Raw genomic sequence first — 20,240 nt, 5'->3', positions numbered from 1 at the left:
AAAGGGTCGATAGCTATAGCCTTCTAATTTTCCACAGAAAAATACACAAATAAGAATGTGCGGTTGTGTATTAGATTTTTTTTTTCCCTTTTTGTAAAGAAGGGACTTTATAAAGGATTTCTTTTTTTTATTGGGATGGTAGGATATTGAAATTTTCAAGTTACATTTCTAAAGAAAGTAAATCTTTTATTATTTTTAGAGCTTATTTATTTTTAAAATCTTTTATTAAATTAAAATGTAAGATTTGGATCAAGAATATATAGGCTGTTCTGAGCTTATTTTTCTACAAGAAACTGTAAATTGTTCGGGCAGAACAAAAAGAAAAAAATCTATGATTTCAACTACTGCTGGGCAGATCGTATTTTTATTCTTAAACAAAACAAGTATAAATTAAGAAAGTAGTATTAAAACTATACAGGAAGAAAACAATCAACCGGATGTTTCTTTTAAAGAAATAATTGATGAAATTATTCTTAGAACAAAACATTCTTTAAATGCCCTAAAAAATAAATCCAAAATATATATGTTTTTATGAAAAATCTTGAGATCAGAACAAATGTCATAAAAATGAAAGCTGCTGTAAATAGTACAATAATGAAATTCGATCAAATTTAATACCAAAAAGAAAAAAAATTAAACGTGCATTAAAAATTAAAATATATTATGAATATGATTAAATTTTCGATATAATTACGAAATTTTTATCAATGCCCCGGGTTTTTCTACCTTCTCTTTATCTTCAAATATTTTTCATATATATTTATAATAGTAAATTAATACAAACGTATTTATTTAAAAACTTCTTTATATTCATAATTCAATATTGAGGAGACTAAATTGAAATCAATCAAATTCCAAAACTCATATGGTAATTGTGATAGATAAAGCTTTTTTTTTTCATGATTTCTTGAATATTATTTTTAATAGATAGAATCTCTTTACAAACAAAGGTATTAAATACAAGGTAATTATTCCTTTGAATGATGGTTTAATAACTAGCTTATAATAATCATCAACAACAATAAAGAACTCATTGAGATAATAACATATCACGTATCATTTAAAACATATCAAGTAAACTGAAATTAATGTAGGATATTAATTACATATTTCAATTTTATTGTGCTCGATTTTTTTTTTCCATAATCAAATGTGGATAAAGTAAAGGAATCAAATAAAATTTCCAAATCAACCATTTGCATCGCATGTTATCGAATTCAAAGGGATTTTTTTAAATCTGTTTGTTGAGAACTTGAGAAATTCCTATATATGGACTTCATGAATTAGGGAATTCGAATTGATAGTTTAAATTCTAAAGTTTAGAATGGGGAAAAATATAAAAGAATCAAAGAGGATTAATAAAGAAACCAGAATGATTAAATATCAAACTAGTAATCTTTTTTTAAAAAAAAATCAAATAATGTTATTGGATTACTTTTTTATTTTTATATCAATTCAAATTAATTAATATTTGTATATTTTAGTGTAATTATTTTCTTTTCAGTTTTCAAATAATTCTTTTCAAAATAATTTCCAAATTATCTTTTTTCTTATATAAAGTATTAACATAATTAAAAATAATAATAAAAACTTGTTTCTAAAAATTTAACTTAAATATTTTAGATAACTAACGAATATACCAGCCATGTACAATTTTTTAAATAAAATCATAATAAATCCATGAACTTTTACTTTAAAACAAATTAATAACATTAGTAGAAAAATGCTTGTATTCAAACATGTTTACTGATAACATTTAAGCAAAATAAATTACAATTATTTCAAAGCAGAAGATTTTATTATTAGCAGACGATTTTAATATCAATTTAAATACATTCAAAATATTTCTATAACTTTTACCTAGGCATAAAAAATATATAATGAAAAAATTATTTAAATTAAGTACTAGTATCTAACGACTGAAATATAAGAAAATAATACTTATATGACAAAAAAAATCTTGTTTTATACGTATAAGCATTTAAAAAATTGTATATTTCTTGAATAAAATCAGGTAGGTTAATGTTCGTTTCCATACAACTTGGTCGAAATATTAAACATTTGTGTAAATTAAGAAAAAAATTAACAAAAAGTTCCCGAATGCATTAAACTTATTTGTTAGTGGTAAATTAATCGAAAACTGCTGATTTCAAGTTTTATCTGAGTGATGTCATTTAAAGAAATACATTTGTTGGAAGAGGACTTTACACATAAGATAAAGTGACTACTTTTAACATTCAATTTTTATTGAAAATATCCAAAAAAAATTTATTCAATTTCTTAATCTCTGAACAGTTATTTTTATATAATCGTTAGACTTTTATTTCCGCATGCAATCTTCGGAATGTTATATTGGTTTTTACATTTTTGTAATTTTAATGCTATATTTACATTTTTAAACATTAATTCATTAAATTTTAAATTTTAGTAAAATTTTCTTACGAAAGACCTCATAAATTCAAATCCAATGCATGCTTTTTGTTAAAATTTTGTATAATAATTTATCAATATGTTCTGTAGTTTCTAAATTGCATAATAAGAAATCTACTAATTTAAAAGATTTTACATTGATTTAATCCTTTATAATGTGAAAAAATTTGAAATCTTATTATTATTTATCAATCGAACTTTAATAGTTAAATATCGGATAAAGAAATAATCTTTATTCGTTCAGGAACTAGACAATTTATTTTTTAAATTATCTACATTTTGAACAAATAATTGATAAACATCTGAATTATTATTATTTTTTTTTATTTTATACGACTTTTTTTTTACCAAAAAAAAATATTTCTCTAAATTTAAAAAATATTTCTGATTTTTAACTGATATAGTTGTTGTATTTGATGCTTTGTCATTTTATGTTCTGAAAGAATTCAAAAATATATATTTCATAACATTTTTCAATAAAAAATCATATAGAACGTAGCCAAAATAGCGAAACGCGCCAATGAAACTATATACTGTGTTTAAATTCGTGATCTAATTTTTAAAACTAACCAGGCACCGGCAATTCTAAATTTAAATACTTTCTTGAGATTACCTCCAAGCTGTTTCATTTTTATTTAAACTTTTGCAGCCAAATTTAAAAGAGGTTCGAGGTTCTAGTTCAACTCATTGTAACTTGCTGTTTTAGACCCAGTTCTGCCTTCATTTTATTTTTAAAATTTTCTCTAAATTGCATATCAGTGATAAACTATTCGCAAAAATATATAACGTGCGTGTGTAGAATCTGGCAACCGAAACAATAAAAATATTGTAAAAACCACTTTAAAATATTTTTATTATAAAATTTATTGAAATAAAAAAATTCATTAAAAAAGAATTAAGAAGCTTATTTTTGATTTTTAAATTGTTTAAAAATCATTTTTGTGCAATTATATGCCCCAAAACTATTTTAAAAAGTTGAAATTAATTCATTTTAATTGAAAATAGAATAAATTTTTTAAAAAATCTTTTTTAATAAGAACTGATAAATTTTAATTAATTCTTAATTAAAAATCGAATTTAAATTTTTTAAAACCCTTTCTTTCCTCTACTATCCAAAAAAATAACTTCGTGACAAATTTGTTAGATCTGGTTTTAACGGTTTGCTTGTAGAATCTTTTGAATAACGTTTGTATCATGCTGCAATTTACACATTATGCATGCGCGATATGAGGAAAACGTGATTTGCGAGAAAACAAATATAAACTCTAGTATTTTGAACATAATGTTTATGATCTCGTATTATAAACAATACGTTCAAAGTATGAGCGTTAAATTTGTTTTCTGTTTGAAATAAAACTTTTGATATAAAACTCAACGTATTTACGATGTTCGAAAACAAGTTTGAACGTCTGCGTAAAACTTCGCAGACGTTACATTCGTTCTATTTAACATCATTCTTATAATTCGTAATCGAATTATGGTAATTAGAACGAATCCAAACAAATGGAAATATTTTTTAAATGTTCATTATGTTAAAATATAAATATAATTCAAATTTTGTCACAAAAACTCATTGCAACCTCCAACAATAGCAAAAGAATAATGGAACGAAATAAAAAAGAAATTTAGAACAAAATAGTTATATATAGTAGATACAAAAATTGCTCTTTTCCACTTTTATTACAAGTTTCATTTCTATAAAATGATGTGTAAATAAAAATACCATTAACAAAGCAAATGAAAACAACTTTCGATGGCTTACAATTAAACATTGTTTGATTATTTTCTGCACCATGTATTTAATACAGCAAGAGCAGTATAAAAGGAGAAATGAATGCTTTTTTTTCTTGTAAAACATCCGTAAATTATCCTTTGGAAGAAATGTAACGATGTGTTCATATATTACGAAAGAATATAGAGCAAAATTTTTAAATAAGCAAAAGATTTAATATCATAAATATTCATTAAATTAAAAAAAATTTAACTTACATTAAATTTTTAGAGTTATAGTTGCATATTAGTATGACAACCGAAAGCCATTTTCGTTAAAATTATTGATTTAATAGAAGTATTCTATTACAAATCAATCTAATTTATCAAAAAAAAGACAAGCATTTTCTTCCGGAATGGCTGATACGATCGATAAATGTAATTAACTGCAATTATAGCCATCTTAGAAGTGCGAAATAAATAAAGTAAAATAATAAAAACCATAATTTAAATAAGGAATTATTTACTAAATAAACATGTGAAAACATTCAAAGGAGATTTATAAATAATGAAGCAAATCAAAAATTTAAAAAAATATTCAAGATTAAGAATTTTGTTTTTAAAATCTAGTTTTCAATTTAAAAAAATAATGTTTTCTAATCATTTCTTAAAAATCAAACTGAAAAAAATTAATATAAATAAAATCTTTTAATCATTTATGTATAATAATATATATAATCTAATGTATAATTTTTAGTCTTCGAATTTTTTCTTGTCGTTTTTTTTAAATCAATAACTTTCTACTTTGAGATTATTTTCGAACATTTGTTAGCATTCAGAATTTCAACGGAACGATCATATATAAAAATATAACGAATAATTAATTCTGGGAAAGAACGAAGTCATTTAAAAAAAATAGTGATTATATTACTCAATAATAATTATTTCATCTGTGTTTGGCTTAAATAATCGTTTGTTGCCATTTAGTTTTAAAAATCTAAACACTTTTATTGATATTACATAATTTTTATTGTAGTTTTAAACAGATAGTTATTTTTACGAGAAATACTTGGAAAAATTTATTTATTAAACTGCTTTATAATTTAATCATAGTAATTAACTTTTGACTATAACAACATTGTTTAAATATCTATATTCTATTTGTTCAATAAAGACATAGTTAAAATGCAAAAATATACCACCGTTATTTTCATTTTAATTGGGCTATTTAAAGGATATATTAAAAGATTAGACTATGAAAATTTTATATCTTTTTATTTTCTTCACGATAATACGTATTGATTTCAAATTATGCGTTTTCTTTATTACATCATAATGAGAAAATATTTTTAAGAGTATAAGAGCATAATAAATAAAACTTGAAAATATTTCAACGAAAAATTCATAAAACAACAGTAAATAAGTAACAAAAAAATTGATGATTGAAATGGATTAATTTGGCAGTTTTAAAAGGCATTAAAAATCAAGAAGGAAATTGGAAACAAACAAGAACGTTTAACACACTAAACTAATATAACAAACAATTAAATTTGAAATTTGCTTTTGTTTTTAAAGTTAATAATGACGCAAGAAGAGCTAATTAACATTTTAATGCTTACCATTTATATTTCATAAGAACGGATAAAAAAAAATTTAAGAAATAATAAACTGTAGATGCAGTTCAAAATCAGTCACATCATGAAAACTAAAGCAGAATCGCACCGATGCAGTTAAATAAAACTAATATTTAAAGCATCAAATGAAAGAATTCATATTTTTATAATCATCAAACAAAAACAAGTTTTAGAAAGTTGCAGTATCTTTGTTCTTTTTTGAATTCTTAAATACTGGAAACCTTTAGCTTTTTTTTTTCATAGCATACTATGCTCCTTTTTTCCCAAATCAAATGGAAACTCTTGCATCCTTTGTATAGAATTTTAGTGCAACTTTTCCGGAATCCAATATAATAAGAATTGCAACTCAAATGATGTTCTAGAAATCAATTCAATTAGAATATCAAAGATGATATTCTAGAATTCAATTCAATTAGAATTTCAAAGATGATATTCTAGAATTCGATTCAATTAGAATTTCAAAGATGATATTCTAGGATTCGATTCAATTAGAATTTCAAAGATGATATTCTAGGATTCGATTCAATTAGAATTTCAAAGATGATATTCTAGGATTCGATTCAATTAGAATTTCAATGCAAAAATACAATGCAATTATTTTAAATAAAGTTTCAAAAGAATTTGAAATGAACTCTTTTCAATTGCGAAGCTGATTTTAAAATTGCGATTCTATTTATAATACCACCTTTTTTCAAATCAAATAGCAACTAACTTCATAAAATAGAATTTCAATGCAATTAGATTTTCAGTGCAATGCAACTTTCTAGAATTTATTGCAATCAGGATTTCTGTGCCATAGGATTTAATGTCACTTATTCAAATAAAACAAATTCAACACAATTACCGAATTTTAAAGAGATAATACTTAAAACTGCTACCATCAGATTATTTAGTAAAAATGAAAACAAAAAATTCAAATTGCCCTAAATTAGCATAACACAACAATAATTTCATTAATTTAAAAAAAATGCAAAATAAAAGCTATGTTTTTTAATATTTGACAGTAATGAATCATTTATCTCAATTACTTTCATATTATGAAGATTGAAAACCAACGAATGAAATTAGTCAAGTTTGTTTCATACGTTCATTTTGAATAGGAAATTAAGTCCTATTCTCATATCTTGTGGGTTATGAAAGTAAAATTTTCTCTTTACTATTTCATATGAAAATGGAGTACATTTAAACTGTTTCTTTGTATGTATAGTTATATTTATATACTTTCAGATGATATTCATGTAATATTATAATAATTCATATGATAGCGATCATTAATTATATCTTCAAAAAGGAAGCAAAAAAGACATTTTTCAAGCCTAACATATAAAATGCATTCAGTGAAGTTGATTATTTTCCTTTTTAATTTATATCCGCAGAAAATATTTAAAACTATAATTTGTAGCATTTAAATTTACAATACTTAAAATGCTTCGAAAAAGCTTTCGTTAAAAGGTTGAATTACTAGTTATTTTTTTAAATTTCCGTTGCGATTTTGATTATTTATAATTTTTCTCATTAGAAATAATATAACGTAAGCATTATATGTTGGCATTCTGGAATTCAAAAAAAAATGTGCGCGTGTCTAATGTTTATTGAAATTTAGATTTTAAGCAAATAAATACAACAATTGTTGAATTTATCCAACTAAAATTATAGCTTAACATCCCGCTTATCGATTACTTAACTGACTTGTTTACTCCCCGTAAATGCGTAGAAAAAAGATTTTAAAAATTCATTCATTAAACCTATCGGTCATAGTCGTTTTAATTTGATGCAAAAATGTAGTGAATTTCTTAAACATTGCAAAAAAGTTTCATTAATTCCTACTTGAATCAAAACGCACATCACATTCTCTCAAACAGAAAATGACATCTAATTAATATACAAAATAAATAGTTGAATGGTTAAAAACACATTTTGTAATGCATTAAAACAATAATAGAGGTTTTAAATGAATTCTTGATACATATTACATAAAATCTATAAAATTCTTTCGCATGATATACTGAATAATGTAAAATTATTTTCATTTTATCGAAACAAAGAGAATTTCCGCTGGAAAATAGAACATGTTTGAAATAAAATATTTTATAAGATATTCATTTAAAATAGTCTTCTTTTACGGACAGATAATTATGAACTAACAAAAATATCTTGCAAAATATTCATTCCATTTAAATGGTCGTCAGTATGTTTAAATTTGTAGGAAAACATTTATAACATAATTTGATATTTATAAACTTTTATTGTGATGTATTTATAGGGAAGATTTTTAATGTCTGATTCTACAAAGGATTTTTAAAATCTGAATTATAATGGAGAAATTATCTTTTTAATGATTGTTAGAATTAATGAGATATTAAATGTTTGTAACAGAATGATTTGGATTATTTACTTAAAATATTTTTTTTAAAGTAATGACTTCTAAATCAGTTTTATCAGGTTATCAAAAAACTTTTCTTCATTTCACAAAGATTGAATATTTCCATGTTTTGCGATACTTAAACTTGAATCTTTTGCCACTATGATCGTTTTCTGATTAAGATGTGATTTTACCGTTATAGTTGTAGTAGCTAGCAAATTATGGATATATTCTAGCAAATCTAATTTAAAACTTTGTCATTTTTATGTTTATACGAATTGAAGTTTATTAGTGAATTATTTTATTAAGTTTACTTTTGAAAATAATTTTTCCTGAAATTTCGTATAACGAAACTTGACAAACAATTAAATTATATTTTTCTGTTTATGTTTTTAAATTTGTTAACTCAATTGGAGCATATCTCTGCGATTGTGCAGCGTCTTTTAATAATACAATAATGATAATTGAAAATTTAAAAAAAATTGTATTACTTTACAAAAATAACTACAACTCAAAATATGCATAGGAAAATAAATTCAGAAAAAATTCAAATTACGGACAAATTTGATCTCTTGAATTTTCTATTATTACAAACTAAACTATCGGCTATAATGCGAATATAATAAATCCGAAACTTATACTAAAAATTGAAAATGCAATTACTATTTTTGGATTATTTTCGTTTGTTAAACACAGCTGCACCATGAACTCTTAGTAATTAAGAACGAATAATATCTAAAACATTTAAAATATTGAAAGATTGTACTGCTTTAATAAAAAATTTCTATCTTTTCAAAAGTTTTGAACCTGTTAAATATAAATTTACTCTACAATTCAAAATTTTATTGTACATTTGATGAATGTATTAAATGTGCCAAACGGTATTTATAAAAAATTTCTTATTAAGTGAAATTATAGTTTTTTAATTATTTATAATTATTACTTAAGTTATTAAAATTATTTACTTTTCATTCATTAATTTTGTATTCATTATAAAAGTAAAATATTTTTTTAAATCTTTACTGCTCGTCATATTTAAATTATCGTTTGCTCTTTCGATATTGACTGTTATACCCAATTTTTCATAATTCGAATTTTTATAAGGGTCTGAACCGTATGGAATTAGTCAAGTTTAAGGTATCCGACTAGGTTGCAAACTTAAACTTGGATGAAATTTCGCATTTTTATTTATTTATTTGCAGCTTTAAAAAATAGGTACATTGCTGTTTCAAGTGATATCTTTATTCTGTTTCTACGTCAAATATAGCAAACTATTGACACGTAAATGATTCTTATTTATAAGCATTAAAAACTTCAAATGCATTTTATGAAGAACGATTTTTTTTCATAATTCTACAATACGAATATATCTCAAAAATAATCAAGTTATCTTAATGAACCTTATAATTAGTGATCGTTATATTATGCAGAATGTAATAAATTATTGATTTGATGTTGAATGCTCTAAAAATGGATTTATGATTGTTTAATGTAAATATTGTTGAAAAAAATTCCAAAAGTTCATATATAATTTCATACATTACATACAAAAATTTTATTTTTGAATATAATTCTTAGATAATAATTACACTCTAAAAACTGTAACAATTTTTTTCTCTCTAAAACAATCTTAGTTTTTTGGAAATAAACACTAAAATTTGCGTCAAAATGTTTTTTCTTCAAAAGCTACATATATATTAAAATGATAAATAAAAGTGAAATTATTTAATCTTTATATAAAGAAAAGAATATTATATAAACATTAAAATATTTTCTTTTTGAAAAGTCCACACCGAACCTAGTCGGATACTTTAGCCAAGAATATGCCATTTTGATGTGTTTTAGAGTTTGTTCTCGATTGCACACTTGCATCCATTTGCAAAATGTGCTGATAATATCAGGGAGAATAGAATGTAATGTTATTAACGTACTTTAGGGTTTGTTCTCGATTGCACAATTGCATCCATTTGCAAAATGTGCTGATAATATCAGGGAGAATAGAATGTAATGTTATTAACGTACTTTAGGGTTTGTTCTCGATTGCACACTTGCATCCATTTGCAAAATGTGCTGATAAAATCAGGGAGAATAGAAAAAGAATCAGGAATATAGAAGGAAAATAGAATATAGGATAGAAGATCTTTCAATAGAATTTTTCAACATCTTTTCCGACATCAACTCAACAAATTTCAACCAGACACAGCATAATAAATGGCAAGCTTAAACAAAATGGCAATAAAAAAATACATTTTCGAGAATGCAGGTCATTCAGCTGACACTCTTAATAACCAGAAAGCGAAATGTCGAACATTCATAAATCTGTTTCTTTTTGAATCTCGGACATTTATTTGCATAAACACAACCTTCCGAACGTGGGCACGTTTCAAAGGTGGATTCGAGGAGGGATTGTTTAATCGTTTGTCCTTGTATACCAGAGAATTGGCTCGTCTTTTTATCAAATAATTGGGGGTTAGCAGACGCGTAATTCGCTTAAACACGGGTTCGGGATCACCGCTTAGTTATGATTAATTCACTGTCAGCGCTTTGCACTCCTAAATAGCTCTGTTTCCACAATCGATGCAGTTTTATTTCTATTAGTTTTATTGCGTTGCCAGTATTGATGTGGCCGAGTCAGCTGGTACATCGGAAGGGACTAAATAGGCATGTTCAGGTGTAAGATTAGAGTCTCTACATTGAAGGTTTCGAAGGCATAATTGCCTATATTATTTCTGATATGATATGTTTAATGTTACGAGAATTATGAACATTAAAATATATTTTTTTTATGGTATGTGACTATGTTGGGAAGGATTTTTTTTTCTCTCATTTTAATGCTATATAAAATATTTGTGAGTTGATTTTTTTTTATATAAAATAGATTGAAAAGTTGCTACGAAACATAAGTATATCAACTACAAGCCGAAATTATTTGGAAAAATCATAATTTTTTTTATTTATTTATTATTAAAAGCATGAAGAAGATTCTAGTTTAGAAGCTTACCAAACGATTTGATCAAAATTTTGTAGAAAACTTCAGAAATATAGTTTTAATTTATATTTCATCTCTTAACTAACAAGCGGTTTTTATCAAAATATATTGAAAAGCTGATAAAAAATAAATATATCAATTATAAGCAGAAAGTATTTTTAAAAAATAAGAATTTTTCTTTATTTTTTGTTAAAAAAAAAACAATAAAGAGACTTCTAGTTCACCAAACGATTTTTTCAAGATTTTGCAGAAAACTTAAGAAATATAGTTTTAATTAAATTAATTTTTGTCATGTCTAAGCTAATAAACCTGCATTTCTTATCATTAATTAAATTATAAAATTTGCCAAATAAGGAACAGGAAATTTTTAATTTATCCTGTTTCTCTTAAAAATTGTTAACTAAAATTTAGAATTTTTAAAAATAACATTTAAATTATATAAAATGGTATTAAAAAGCAAATATGAAAGTGAATATAAAAGAAGAAATAAAAAAACGAAAAAATAAACAAACGAACAGATTGTATATTCTGCAGTTGAGGAGTTGAAAAATATGTTTTGAAATCATTGAAACAAATCTGAACAAAAAAGATGCATCAGATTTTAATTTATCAGCTTTTAATTAAATTTAGGATTTGAGGAAAGAACATTTAAAATATGTAAAATAGCATTAAAAAGCAAATATGCAAATAAATTTAATTGAAAAAATAAAAACAATAAACTTCTTAAAAAGTGAACAAATAAGCAAAAAACAAAAGCTTTACAAAGAAAACAGCTCAGAAATTAAGAAAATCGAATAAAACAATATTCCGAACCTTTCAGAAAAAATCAGTTTCTGAACATGAGAAGAAACTAAAGAGGTAAGTATTTATATTAAAATTCACTAAAAAGAAAAGAATACGATTATGAGAGGGCAAACTTAGAATTTGAGGTTGAGAAACTGAATTTAATAATATAAATAAGCATATTTGGATTTCTATTCATCAAATGCATTAAATTAGAGGCCATTTTGAGAAGTATTCATATCAAAAACTTGTATCAAATCTCAAAAACTTCACAATATGAAATGTATTTTAAATTGTAAAATTCTCTTCATTGAAATAAACAAAAGTGTAATTATCTTAAAATAGTCGAACTGAAGTTTCATTCGCAAGAATTTAAAATATTTAAAGTTCGAATAATATCTCCATCAAAGTATTCATAACAAAAAAACAAAAAAAAAATGTATTTATTGTCTGATATTCTTCGACAAAATGTGTTCGCATCTTTGCTGTTATTTTAGGTACTTTTGAAATCATTGCAAGTTATTCAAAACATTTCACAAATATAATTCAAATACAAGTACTAATTTTAATAACTTCTGTAAATTTTTATGAAAACTTAACCGATCAAAATAAATAAAAAAATATCTCTATCCTATTTTTTTTTTTAATTTTTATATCGATCATTTTTCACGGAGTATAAAATAAAAATACTTCCTTAGGCAATTATTAATTTTCAATCAAAATTCTTTTACATCAAATGAAAACATTTATCGCGTTTTTCTTCATTTATGTAAACTAAAAAATTACATAAAATATTAAATAGGAAATAATAACTAAATAAAACTAATTTTAATTTTTAAAATTAACGATTTTCAATTTGTAAAATAAATCTTAAATATTATATATAATAATAAAAATGAATGAAATGAACAATTTATCAATTAATTAGCTAGATTAGGAACTTATTAATTAGTTGAATTAGAAACTTATTAATCAATTTATTAGCTAATTAGCTTCTCGATATAAAGTTTCTAAGCTTTCTTTTTGAATCTTCCTTTTTCTTTTTCATCTGCTCATTTAAACATCGCCGCAGTAGCCAAAAATCACGAAGATCAATATCAAGTAAATTATTTAAATTGATATTTAAGTTTTAAAGAGATTTTTCTCAATAATTAGCGCCATAATTCATTCTTTCTTCATTGCTTCTTGCAATCGATTAAGAAAATTGCATAATGCCTTAAATTTAAAGTTTTTTTTATGATTGCATTTCAATTAAGATGATTAAATCTCCACCTATTACGAAAATGAAACTGCTTTATAAAAGAGCGATTTGATTGAAAATAAACGTTATACACTTTTTCAATGCAAAAATGAAATCGAAAGTGTTTGTTTTTATATAGATATTAAGGAAATTAAGTGCTTATAATGGCTACATAGTATTGCAACGCACTTTTATTTTATACTTTAAATAAATATAATAATTTACAACAATAGTATATAATCATACAAGAACATGTTTCACTAAAAAAAATTATTAATATATTTCGATTTACAGAACTTAACTTATTGATATTTTTTTACGAGTATTTGAACGTTTTGGTTCACCGGTATGCGTAATTTTTTTTATTCTTTTAAACTTTAAAAATTGATTTGAACGATTCGAATCTTCTAAGATGGGAAAAGGGATAATTTCTGATTTTTAAGGCCAATATTCTGACAATCAAAATCCGTTGTTTTTATTGATTCTTATTTAGATTGCTGTGTTTATGAGAAGGTACAAATACTTTGGAATAAACTCTATTCTATTTATTTGTAGTGTTGTAGTATAACACTGATTCAGAGCTATAATAGTTTTAACGTAAATTCGATACTATAACTGCATTATGTAAATGCTGTGCTAAAATAGTTTAAACGTAAATTTAAGGTTGTAACAGCGTTGTGTAAATACTATGATTTAATAACAATATAAATTCTGTGCTACAATATCCTACACTATAATATCATAATGTAAATTCTGTGCTATAACATCAGAATGTAAATCTTGCGCTATAACATAATATGAATATGGTTCCTTAATTTTTTTAATGTAATATTCTTTTGTTTTTGTGTGTGTAATGTAAATTCGATGTTCTAATAAGTATAATGTAAATTCGATGTTCTAATAAGTATAATGTAAATTCGATGTTCTAATAAGTATAATGTAAATTCGATGTTCTAATAGTATAACATAAATTCGATGCACTGATAGTATAACATAAATTCGATGCACTAATAGTATAATATAATTTCGATGCTCTAATAGTATAATATAATTTCGATGCACTAATAGCATAGTGATTCGATTTTGTAACAATACAATATAAATTTGATGCTATAACAGTATAATGGAAATTTTGTGCTGTAATAGTATAAAGTACATTCGATACTATAATTGTCATTATAAACTTAATGTTGTAATTATATAATATGGATATGATGTTATAACAGCATAAAGCAAATTCAATGTAATAAAATTTATTTAAACAAGTTTGCAATAACGTAAACCACGGAATTGTGCGATTTTTAAACAAGAGAATTCATCATGCCATCACAAAAATAAAGCTATATGAAATTCGAGGAATAAAAGTTTATAATCGAAAGATACGAACTAGATTAGATATTTTTAACGAACTATATATATAACTAACGAAGCGAATAGGAAGTACAGATAAATCAGAGAAATATTTTGAAAAAAAAAGTAAGAATGATGGAAACAATCAGTGGATATAATCGACTCACCTGAAAAAATCAGTGCGGCAAAATAACTTCCCATCTCTCGAAAAACACTTGTCGGCCAAAATTCCTTGGCAGTCCCAACACTTCACGCACTTCGCATGCCATGCACGCTCCTCCACTTTCGATAAAAATCGGTCCAAAATGGGACTGTCACACCCGGCACACAGAACCATCTTCATGCTGGTGCACCCCTCTTAAAAATTCTGACTATACATACAATGCATTTTTAATACCTGGTATATTCGAAAGAGATATGAATCTTCGAAGAATTGGAATTTTTCATCAGTTCCTTTAGCAGAAAATTTTGTTCAGGTCATTCATTTCCGAATAAGTAACTTTTTCATTGAAAAATGCATCTGATTATCAGAAATCATATTTTTTAATTTATTTTTCGTGTGCAGTAAAATTTAATTAAAATAGAGAAGCCAACAAAAGCACAATTCTTATTCTTTTTTTGTAATTATTTTACAACTTTAAATGCCTTAAAGATAAGGCATCTGAATCTTATATTTATGATTATCTTCCAGTTACCTGTCACATTATTAAAAAATTCAAAGAGTGCACCTTATATTTAAGTGGATTATTTTAGAAGTTACTTACTGAAGAATTTCGCTTTTAAAATGTCTTATTTCTATTTTCAACAGTTCATATTTCCTGAATCGTCGCTATTATCAAAGTTAAACAAAACTATACTTAAAAAACGATAAAAATAAATAAGTACTTTTTCCGTTAAAAAAAAATTCTTGATTATTGTTTTAACAATTTCTATTAACTTTCTGATACTTTTTTAGCGGTTATTCAGGAACAATTGCAGTTAACTTTTCACACATAAATATTGCATTCCATTAATAAAAAAAGTCTTATCTTTAACATATGGCGAAAATCAGTAAAATGCACTGAAAAACTTTCTTCTTCTAAAACACTGATAAGTAAATGCAAATGCTTTCCACGAAAAAATGCGTCACAACTTCAATCCACAATATTCACAACTTAAAGCCGGGAGGACAAACGCATTTCTGCGTCAAGAACAGCACAGAAGCGCTAACATCCCTCCTGCTATTCGCCGGACAAACCTTTTTCGTTCACGTGTCTAGCACCGAATAACAGCGAGAACTGTCAAAAAACTAGTAATGCGAGTCACGACGCATCAGGTTCTAACACGATACATCGGCTACCTTGCTAGCTCACGAACTACCAGTCTTCTGCAATGCCACAGTGGGCGGGGAAGAAACTGAGAGGCGGAGTCGAAGGCGGAGCCTCAGCTTCACTGCGACGTCAATCTAGAGTCGGCCATGCGTGTAACAGAATTTTACGGATATATTGTCGCCAGTATGGTAGAAAGTTCTTAGAGCTGAGGTTTTGAGTTACAACTTTTTTTTAGTTTTATTTTTTCTAAGAAGGATTGAGTAAGAATGGAAAGTGTTAATCAGAATGTGTTTCAATTTTCGATTTGCTTTTTTTGTTGTTGTTGCTGTTAGATTGGAAATCAACATTTTTTTTAATGCACAACTTCTGAATTTCCTCACGATTTTGAATTGAAACAGCCAAACAAATAAAATAAAAATGTGATTGTAATTTTTTTTTTTTAAGTTAAAGTAGGTTTTTAAGCAAGTGGTTTAAACTTCATTCAATCATTAATTTAAAAAATGCAAAAAAAAAAAAAAGAAAGAAAGAAAGAAAAGAGAAAAAGAAAAGAAAGAACCATCGCTTAAAATCAGTTTCATGCCTTTCTAAATAATTTATATTAATAACTAAACAAATTAAAGATATATTATCATTTTTCAAGAAGTAGTCTTAAGTGAAAGGAGTTAAAATCCTTTCCTTTTCAAAATATATAAAAATATTTTATTGCAAAAATAACTGTATGAAGGCATCTTTAATAAATTTAATATTATTAGCTTTTTTTTATTCTTGGAAGAGAAGAATATAATTTCTTCTCTTAAGAAATATAGGAAGAATATAATTTCTTCGAATAAGAAGAATATAATTAAATCAAGAAGAACATAATTTCTGCGCATTTAAATTCTTTTGACGAGCGACTAAATTTTTATTTACAGTTAATTCTATCTTATTTGATAATCCAATTATTATTATTAAATTCTCTGATAATTAATAATCCATTTTTAATATTATTTTATTATCCATTTATTATTATTTAATGCTTCGATATTTGATAATTCATTTCTTATATTATTTGATAATCCATTTTTTGTGTTATTTGATAATCTATTTATTATTATTTAATTCTTTGATATTTGATAATCCATTTATTATTTTTTTCTCTGGTGTTTGATAATTCATTTCTTATATTATTTAACAATCCATTTATTATTATTTAATGCTCCGATATTTCATAATCCACTTTTTATATTATTTGACAATCCATTTATTATTATTTAATTCTCTGATATTTGATCATCCATTTATTATTATTTAATTCTCTGATGTTGGATAATCCATTTATTATTATTTTATTATTTTATAATCCATTTATTATTATTTTTTATTAGATAATCTATTTCTTATAATTTATTTAAATGCCAGTTGATACACCCAACACTGTTCGCAATTAAATACATTTACGTACAACATTTTTAATGTAAAAATATTTTTATATAAATTATTATAATACATATATTTTTCTTATTAGATTACACCACTTGATGGATTGTCCTTGGTCCTTGGCCACCTGTTATCATTTGGAGATGAAGGGCATATCTTTCTTTCGATTCTTTTAGGTCCATTAAATAATTATTTTAAACAAATAAAAAAAAATTCCAAAAGATGAGAAACAAAAATTTTAAAAAATAGTGGTAGAAGAGAACATAATTTTACTAGTAGCGTGCTTAAAAATCATCTGTGTTAGATATTAAAAGAATTAAAAACAATTGAAGAAAAAATTGCACGGAAAGGTATCTGGTATCACCGAAAAAAGTAAAATTTCAAATTTTTAGATGCTATCAAAATATCTTTTACAAGATGATTAACTCGGAAGTTACTGTAGAAACTAATTTTGATTAGTCTCTTATTAATTGAATATTTAAATAACTGCATGTGTGCAAAATGTGCAAAATTTAATTGAAATTGGCCGCATCGTTGAGAAAAAGATGTGGAACATGTATATATAGATAAAATGATTTTTATTTGTAATAGGATAGTAAAAAAAAAGTTCAACCTGTGGAAGAGAACTTCTTAATGCTCAGCTATTCTGGAATATTTTTACTGATAGAAATGTTTTTATTGTTGTCGTCGGTGAAGAATTAAGAATTACACATCATAAAAAAAGTATTATCTCGCTTAAATCATTATCATGGGACTTGTATTTTAGCAAAGATTTTTCTTTAAAATCCCTATGTAATTGATGGACAAAGGACCGCTATAATGTTTGTCCTTAGCATTTGTAATCCTATGTTTCATGGTAAAAATGACCTGTTTCTGTATGCCTGGTATACTTTTAATGCTTGTTCTATGACTTTAGAAACACCCTGCATAATATATCCTACTTCAATAAAGCTTCAAATAAAATGATTTTTTTAGTACAGTGATATACAGGGTGGTTATAATTAAACGTCCCCTATAAGCAGCATCATACAATGTAAACGGGTGAACTGATTGCTAAAATTTGGTCTATAAACTATACACGAGATGCGCTCAAGGAATTAATGTTCAAGGGAAAAAAAAAAAAAGAAAAATTTAGTTCCAAAATGTTCACTAGAAGGCGCTTTTTCCAGCAAAACATTAAATTTAACACAATAAATGACTGAAACGTAGTACAGAAACGATATTAACAATCCAGAATAAAATTATGAGTAATAAAATGTAAAACCGTGAAAAGTTGTCCTTTGTATGAAAAAAAAAATGTCGAGATTTGCATGCTTGCGAAGAAGAGGAAGCTTTATGCAAAACAGGTTAGGCTAAGAACGTTTACAGACGTTGTCATGTTTTATGTCCGTACGATTTCTGGTTATGGGGCCACTTATAAAGTCTGGTGTATCGTGCAGGTGCTGCGACGTTGAATGACTTAAAGAACTTCATAAAGATTCATGTGCGAAGCATCACAACTGATCAGTTACGATCTGCTATTAAACACTCTTCACCGACTTGAAATTTTGCATGTGAATGAGGGTGTTCACATGGAGCACCTTTCCCTACATCATCCTAGACATGATTAACAACGGCTCCTCTTGTGCTATTTCGTCCTAATCTGTTCTTGTTCCTACACACTGAACTGTTTTTTACGCTCAAACAGTTTACTGTTATTCTTTTCCTTATCTTTCCTTAATGTGGTTCGATGACAAGATGATCAGAAAGCAGTCAATAAATGTTAATATTGTTTCTGTCTTCTGTTTTAGTTGTTTATTATGCTATATTTAATGTTTTTCCGGAAAAAGGCGCCCTCTAGTGGTAATTTTAGAACTAATTCTTTTTTCTTTCGAAATTTCGTAAACGCCTGTCTTGTATAGTCTGTATACCAAATTTCATTGCAATCCGTTCACCCGTTTGCTTTGTAGGAAGCTGTTTATAGGGAAAGTTTAATTATAACCACCCTGTATATGAAACATTAATCAAATTACAGAATTTCTTATATTTAAATCTATAATTAAGTCAAGATAATAATTATCTATACTTATAATAAAGCTCAATGTGTGTGTGTGTTGGCGCTCTACAGGCCAGGTCATTTGACATACAGCTATCAAATTTGGTACATGTATACCTTAGAAGTCGGGAATGTGCACCTGGGGTCCCTTTTTTGAAATTTTAATTATTAATTAAAAACTAACTTTCCCGCCAAAAAAATCTTCCATTTTCCCCACCGCCAACTTTTCCGCCAAAAAAATCTTCCATTTTTCCCACCGCCAAATGAGTAAGGCTTCAGTATTTTTTTCTCCCAACAGTAATGAGGCTAGGGTTAACATTTTTCGGCGGATTATTTTAAGCGATTCTGTTTATTTTCTTAATGTTTTATGCATTTAAAATTAAACATTGTTAATGAATCCATGTTTCAGATTCATTCTGAAGTACTTTTGAATTAAAATAACACAGAATAAAGGAAATTAAAAATGTATAATCTGCATAGCGTTACCCCAAATGGCATAGAAAAATTCACGCATTTGCGTTACCGTAACAGGCGAAGAAAATTCGCGCATGCGCATTAAGTTCTGATTGTTGACATGACTACCAACGGACGATTTAAATTTTTTTTAGGTTAGTTGCATGCTTTTGTAAGTAAATTGTATTTATGTTAGTTATATATTTTTTGTATATGCTTATAGTTTTAAGTACGTTTTTTAAGTAGTTTTTTTTTAACCTGTTTTCAATGATTTAAATTATTTTTAGGTTAATTGCATGCTTTTGTAATTAAATTGCATTTATGTTAGTTATATATATTTTTGTATATGCTTATAGTTTTAAGTACATCGTTTTTTAAGTAGTTTTTTAAACCTGTTTTCGACCGATTATTTTAAACGATTCATTTTATTTTCTTAGTGTCTGATGCATTTAAAATGAAACATTGTTAATGAATCGATCTGTTCATGATGAATGTGAGAAATTTTTGTTGAGAAATTCTTGAGATATT

General features: G+C 25.4%; 1 protein-coding gene across 1 annotated transcript in view; it reads right to left on the bottom strand.

Moving 5' to 3' along the window:
* The window catches only part of LOC129969462 (LIM/homeobox protein Lhx1-like), a 160,560-nt gene extending 144,614 nt beyond the window's left edge, over positions 1-15,946 (bottom strand). The window contains exon 1 of the mRNA XM_056084040.1: positions 14,666-15,946. Coding sequence (XP_055940015.1) covers positions 14,666-14,841 — 176 coding nt within the window. The 5' untranslated portion in view covers positions 14,842-15,946. The remainder of the gene's footprint in view (positions 1-14,665) is intronic.
* Between the last annotated feature and the right edge of the window lie 4,294 nt (positions 15,947-20,240).

This window comes from Argiope bruennichi, chromosome 5, assembly GCF_947563725.1.
Source record: "Argiope bruennichi chromosome 5, qqArgBrue1.1, whole genome shotgun sequence".
NCBI classification, from domain to species: domain Eukaryota; kingdom Metazoa; phylum Arthropoda; class Arachnida; order Araneae; family Araneidae; genus Argiope; species Argiope bruennichi.
This window is presented reverse-complemented; position numbering and strand designations above follow the sequence as displayed.